This window comes from Dreissena polymorpha, chromosome 8 (genome assembly GCF_020536995.1).
Source record: "Dreissena polymorpha isolate Duluth1 chromosome 8, UMN_Dpol_1.0, whole genome shotgun sequence".
NCBI classification, from domain to species: Eukaryota; Metazoa; Mollusca; class Bivalvia; order Myida; family Dreissenidae; genus Dreissena; species Dreissena polymorpha.
This window is the reverse complement of record NC_068362.1, coordinates 4,349,056-4,356,107: the sequence shown is the minus strand read 5'-3', so window position 1 is coordinate 4,356,107 and position 7,052 is coordinate 4,349,056. Positions and strand designations below refer to the sequence as shown.

The window sequence follows — 7,052 nt, the reverse complement described above, 5'->3', positions numbered from 1 at the left end:
ATTTCACCAACATTACTCTCATAAGTTAAACTACTTACTATGCACAAACTTTCAGTCACTTTGCGCCATGAAGCAGAACAGCGCTTCCTAAAGTCATCAATTCTCTCTTCATAAAGAGCCCTTCCTTTTGCAGAAAACGGACGTACATGCCGTGTTGACATACAATAAACTTTCTTAAGCCGGTTGAAATACAGATGAGACTTTAGTGCGACCAATTTTGAACGTGGATTTTGTTCGATGTCCAGTACCAGTCATCTCCATCTGCTACTAGCAAAGTGTAGGTCAATTTACTTTTCTGTTCTGGAAACAGATAGCGGACCGATCGTGTCGAAAAAGAACACTGTATGTGGTGGTATTCAGTATTTATTCTTAGATTCAACTCAATGTATGTGGTAAATTGCTGCAATAAAACAAAATAACAGATGTTCAGTTCTGCAGTGTTGTGTTTTATCCCGGTTAGCTTTGGTGTTCGTGGACCGTACTGGTAGACTAAACAGGAAAAATGATAAAGGGTGACTTACGATGCGATACGTTTCCCGGCTTCTTTAATGTGCACAACAGTTCAACACGTCCTCACTCGTGAGCGTCTGGTCTAGGAAGGGCTGTTTGGCTGCACTCTCCCATCCACGAGAATCCCGGACCCGCTTCTCGTGGAGCTCGGCCAACATCCACTAACATCTACGCGTAGTTCAATGGAGGTTGCACATAGACGACTGGTGCCCGGCACTACACTCTTCCCACTTTTCTCCTCTTAGGCCGCCACCCCATGGTAATCGTACGGTCGCACCCAAGGCAGAAGAGACAGAGACTCAAATGGGACCATGATTTCCCCCTTCCCGCAGGCACAGGAGTGCCCTTGCCCAGCGGGGTATACACAGAGACAGAGACTCAAATGGGACCATGATTTCCCCCTTCCCGCAGGCACAGGAGTGCCCTTGTCCAGCGGGGTACATACAGACCGCTGCATTCTAGCGGTTAGTGACCAATATGTTTCTTGCATATTTAAAATTCCATCACATTAGATAATTAAAAATAAAAAAATTAATGTCGGCTATCGTCCGACAATTAATTAATCAAGAAAAAACATTCTTGTTGGCTTTCGTCCAACAAGTACAGTCACTTATGTATTAGAATGTGGAGATCACACTCAGAAATAATGTACTTTACAAAAATGAAACCAAAATTAAAGTGTACATGCACCGGGTAACATCTCCTGTCATTCAAAAAATCAAAGTGAAGCTACCAGACAGTTGCCGTCAAGCACGGTAACATAAAAATTTAAAAAGACACTTCCGGCCCTGTTTTATTTTTTTTTATTACTTTTTTTTTTTTAAGTATGGAGTGTGACAGTGGTCGTCAAGCACTGTCACCTATAAGAAACAAACTCATGCGACAAAATTCTAGGACATTGCTTAAGCATATTGTTGGTAAATTTATTCATTTACAGAAGTTACTAAAATAAATGACATGATACAGAAATGACGAAGTGATTTAAGTAAGATCGATTCACGAATCTTAACATGGAAGAATAAAAGATGACGGAGATGCCAAGATGGGTATATTGCAGGAAACACCCAAGTATTTGTGTACAAATTTCCCGTATTTTCCCGTACCAAAACAATGGCGAATGTTCGCGGACCACAACAATAGTTACTACATCCAGTGGTTCGTTGTAGCAGTGGTCGCTATGCACTGTCACATACGACCACCAGGAAAAGACTGGATTTAATAAGAAAATACAAAAACATCCGTGAATGTACGGGAACATCTCAAAAAGAAGGAAGCGCTGTACCGAAAAAAACTCATCTGCCACAGCAGGAATCTTTCCTAGGCCTTTTAGTGGAAAAAGACCCACTTCACGGGAAATAAACACATCCGTGAATGTGCAAAAGCACTTTAAACCTCTGTCATATAATGGAGAATTACAGGAAGTTTAATGTGGACGGCACCAGCTAATCTGGGACGATGCCTTACGCTCATGCATTAAAACCCCTTTTCGCAGAGCACTACTCAGATTAATTTCAATTTTGTAATTCCGACAATATTGTGATAAAAACCCGAGTTAAAAATAAAACAATAGGACATATACCTATTCAAAACAATTAAATTAATTTTCTCAAAATGTTTTAAGATAACTATTTACTTTTATACTCCGCGTACCCCGTAATACATGTACATTATCAACACCGCGAATAGGATAGAGTTTTCAGTAAAGAAACATCAGAGTATTTGTCTTGTTTGTTGTTTAAATACATTTTCAATATTCAGTGGCCTATTCTAATCGTCTGCTCAGGTAGAGCAGTTTATTTTTAGACATGCTAGGCGTCTGATACGCTACAAGCCGTCTAGACGTGAATATATATTGTCTGTTTTCGAGGTCGCGTGATCAGTGGTGCGGATTAAAGTGCACCAGATGACCTGATGACCTGAATGTTTACAATATCTACGTCGCTGATATAAAAATGTAAACAATGTGCCAAGAAAATGGGGTTTAACTCCATATAGTTTAATGAAGATGAAGTGGTTTGTGACCCAAATTGTTCAGCTATTAAAACAGACATAACTCAATGGATTATAATTATTATATTTGTTTATTGCTTATTAATGACCTCACAATATGTAATTGTTGTACTGAATTAAATTGATTGGCGCATTTTGTTTTGTGTGTTTTGCAATAATTAATTAAAATGTCCCGTAAGCCGTAAAAATGTGCTTACCGGGTATACAATTAATTCGCCGGCCAGGAAATTCGAGTATTATTTCAATTGAAAATAGTTTACTCGTTTCTCGGGGCCAGGGAACAGGGAAAAGCCTGAACAGCCAGGACGAGAAAACCGGGAAGATGAAGTTCTTAAAGCGTTTATGCAGGCAAAGTATGGAAATGGCCTTGAAAAACAGCAAGGCACCTGGGTTGATTTTTGTATTGATACACTCGGGTTTAGAGGCATATTGAGTTAATGGGGTATGTCTATGTCCCAATGTGAGTATTGTGTGAGGAATTGTGAGCCTGTATATTTTATATGGTATTGTATTGTATATGTGTGTCTGTAACTGTGAGCCTGTAAAGGGCAGGAGTTACAGGACCTTGTTTGGAAAATGATTTTGTTTTTGCAGATTTGTATTTACACAATTTGTAGGCTTATATGCATAATCAAATTAAAGACAGTCACAGTGACCATTGATTTCATTTAATTATGGCTTTATGGTTAAAGCGTATAGTTTCATAGTTGTGCAAATTAGCCATTCACTGAAACTGTTTTTGTTTATTATGTCTTTGCATTTTGTAAGCAAGCCTATTTGCACCAAGGCATAACCAATTGTGGGTTATTATTCTATGATTATAAAAAGGGGGTTATTGACATTTAATGGAGATGAATTAATTTTAGTTGTGGTATACTGCAGACGTCGCGCAGAAAGAGAGATCGGACGAAAGGCATTTATGTCGGTGTCTGTATACCTGGAGGCCCCCTTTGCGTAAATAAGTCAACTGACTTTTGCTCGGTAATGTTGTTATTGGTATCTAATAACTCAACATCACACCGCACCAAAACGGTTTCCATAGTAAGGGTACACTCCAGCAGCAACACCAAAAGCAGCAGCAGCAGCAACAGTAGTAGTAGTAGTAGTAAAAGTTTTGCTATAGTAGTAGTTACTATAGTTGTAGTTATAGTAAAAGCATAGTTGATATGAAAATAAGTTCTAGAGTAATGTTGAAAATTTTAATGGACGAATGAAGACAAAGTTCATTAAATGAATTCATAAATAAATGATTGTTTCCTGGGAGATATATTTTATATCATATATTATGCCCAAATACCTAATAAGAACTCCACATATACTGCCTCCATACAATAAATGAATATTACCTAAAGTACGCGGAGAATGATTTTGCAGCAAGAGTTAAACTCATTAATGCGCCCGTTGCACTGAAGGAAAAACCTATTTGTTTTGCTGGAAAAAGTTGCAGTTTGTAGTTGTTTACTCAGATGGCAGAAGGTTAGTGGAGATCCTACACAAGGAAAAACAGAGGCTGTTCTGCGTTCTCTTCGTCCGACCATTTGTTCAATCTGGAATACCGCTCAAACTCAAGACGCGGAAATAACTCAGTCGGTTATATAGCAGAGTTTAGAACAGAGGTAGAGACTGTTTCTGTGCTCTGGACGTCGACCTGCGAAACAGGAAGATTTTAGTCTCAGTGAAATAAAGCCATAGCATCTGTAATAAATATAAACAAAGAAGCTGTTTTGTTCTGAAACTAGAGGGCAAACTCTAGGTCAATAGCTTCTCCCAGAAAGGAAAAACCAAAGGCTGTAGTCCTTCTGTAACTAGAGGAATAGTTCTATGTATTATATTATAACCTGACCTTTATTATCTAAATATTTAATGATGAATACTTAATATATATTAATGTTTTATTTATTATTTTTCTTTTAACTGGGGTCACTAACATTTTTTTATATACAGAATTAACATTATTGTTTACATTATTTCTACATTACATTACTCTCAGCAATGATTCTTTAACAGAGACAGAGTTCTACAGTGTGGGTTATTCTGTGACCAGTGTGTAAATCTGTACAGTCAGCTGTTTACAAAGCACATCATTCATAACAAAAAGGAATACGTTCAAGTGGCCGATGTCGAAGGCGACGGAAGAATTTCTATTTACTTGTGATGGTCATCACTGCTGGGACAGGAGGAATACTGATGGCCGGAGGGTTATTAGTAACTAAGGGATTATCTTTGGCCTGACCAGACACAACAGGGGGATTTGCATCTTTCCCCGTGAATTTTGCAATAGCTTCCGCAGCTCCAATCTGGGAGGGACGATAGCCGGACTCCCAGAGCCATCAAAAATGCTAATCTACTACGGGTCAGGGACAAATTTTGGGACAGGCGGTACATATTTCCCCTTATTATTAAAGAAAAGATAATTAATCCATGTAGTACTGATAGGAGGCGCATATTAACTTCCCTGCCATCCTGATCTCCCTTTGACCCCGTACAGTGAAGGATCAAAACATGCAGTTCTTCCAGAAAGAAAGAAAAGATAATTAGTCCATGTAGTATTGACAGGAGGCGCATATTTACTTTTCCTGCCCCGAAAAATGACTTAATAACTTGGGTAAATAACAGGTATACATACATTAATAAATTATTATTTATTTATGGACTTTTGTTTTCATCCATTTACTGTTTGATATACTATTAATGTGTTGTGTTATATGTATAATTTACTGTTTGACACAGTGGCTGTGAGCACATCCCTTGTGCTTTCGCCTCTTATCATTCCCACATTCCTAGCTGCCAGCCCCACCACATTCGGTGAATAAAAATGACCAATGTTTGATATACTATTAATGTGTTGTGTTATATTAGGCATCGAGACACGCACAGGGCGAAAGTGGTCAGCAAGCCAGGCAGTCGCCCAGGCAGAAAGCAGGCTACGACACAAAGACATCGTAGGCACCACAGCTATAGGAAGACAAGGCCTGGGCAGTTCAAAACCACAACGCTGGAGCACTGCCGGTAAGAAAGAAAGAAGCCAAATGGTCCAGTATGAGATCAGGCTTTCAGAAGAGGAAGACAGGCGCGCCAGAGCAGTCGGGATGGGAGGGCAGTGCGCATGGACACAATGGCAGACCACAGAAAGACACCTGACATGGGTAGACATTTGGCACTACGAACCACTACGACTCAAATTCCTACTGAGATCCGTATATGATCTGCTGCCATCTCCAGTCAATCTACACAGATGGGGGTTAGTGGAAGACCCAAAGTGTCAGCTGTGCGACAAACCAGGAACCATGCAGCACACCCTCTCATCTTGCCAGACAGCGCTAACACAAGGCCGCTACAGATGGAGGCACGACACAGTCCTCAAGGAGCTAGCAGACATACTAGAGCGGGAGAGAAGGAAGACAAGACCTACCAACAAGAAGGCAGTACCAACAATTAAATTCGTCAAGGAAGGACAAACTGCCAAGAAGGCAAGAACCGCAGCAACATCTATCCTTGATGAATCAGAGCGTTGGGAGATGAAGGTCGACCTAGGAAAACAGCTGGTATTCCCAGACATAGTCCATACCACACAGAGACCAGACATAGTTATATGGTCTCCCAAGGACAAGAAACTGGTGATGATAGAACTCACTGTACCCTGGGAGACTAGGTGTGATGAGGCCTACGAGCGGAAAATGGGAAAGTACACTGAGCTACAAGAACAGTGTAAAAGTCGCGGTTGGAGTGCCTGGCTGTTCCCCGTTGAAATAGGGTGCAGAGGATTTCCAGCCCAATCAGTATGGAGAATGCTCAGCAACATTGGGATCAAGGGAGGTGACAGGAAGAGGGCTGTAGGCAGACTTGGACAAGCTGCAGAAAAAGCATCCAACTGGCTGTGGATGATGCGAGAGGAGAAGAGCTGGACGCTAAACCACTGACCCGTAGTGTTTGGCCAACACTACGGATCCACTGCCCGGAGAGTGTCCTGGGATTAAAGGATAGAAACACTTGATGATAGGCAGTTCCCAGCTGATGAGTCAGTGGTTTGTGCAGTAGTATCTGTATTCTACACATTATAATTCTAAATTATACGAGTCTCTATATTTGTATGAGTCTTAATTTTTGTATGAATCTTAACATTTGTATGATTTGGCGAAAGTGGTTACTTCCCAGAGGAATTAGATATATGTGTATACATTACGATAATATGAATGTTTACAATTGCTAAAAATGTGCAAATTCTGCAATAACAATACTCCCACCCTCACTGCCAAATCTTTAGGCGGTACGGATTCTGGAAATTAGACAATGTCTGATAGCACATGCTTTGTGCATTATTTTTTAATTGTATGAGTCTTTATATTACATTATTAAGATGAATTCGTTTTATTCATTAACATTTGTTTTTGAATTTATATAATGGATATTTCAGCAATTTTGGGATTACATAAAAAAAAAATGGCGTAGCTCAACAGCGGGGACCTCCCAAAATTAGAAAACAAGTCAAAAAAAAAAAAAAGAAGAAACAAGAAATCAGGTGCGACCAGAGG

The 7,052-nt window shown here is 39.9% G+C and overlaps 1 protein-coding gene across 1 annotated transcript; it reads left to right on the top strand.

The window, feature by feature from the left end:
- Positions 1 to 3,986: 3,986 nt before the first annotated feature.
- On the top strand, positions 3,987 to 6,440 carry LOC127842170 (uncharacterized). The gene is made up of 2 exons (XM_052371524.1): positions 3,987 to 3,996; positions 5,380 to 6,440. Exons 1-2 carry the CDS (start codon positions 3,987 to 3,989, stop codon positions 6,438 to 6,440), a joined length of 1,071 nt encoding a protein of 356 aa, XP_052227484.1.
- Positions 6,441 to 7,052: the final 612 nt, after the last annotated feature.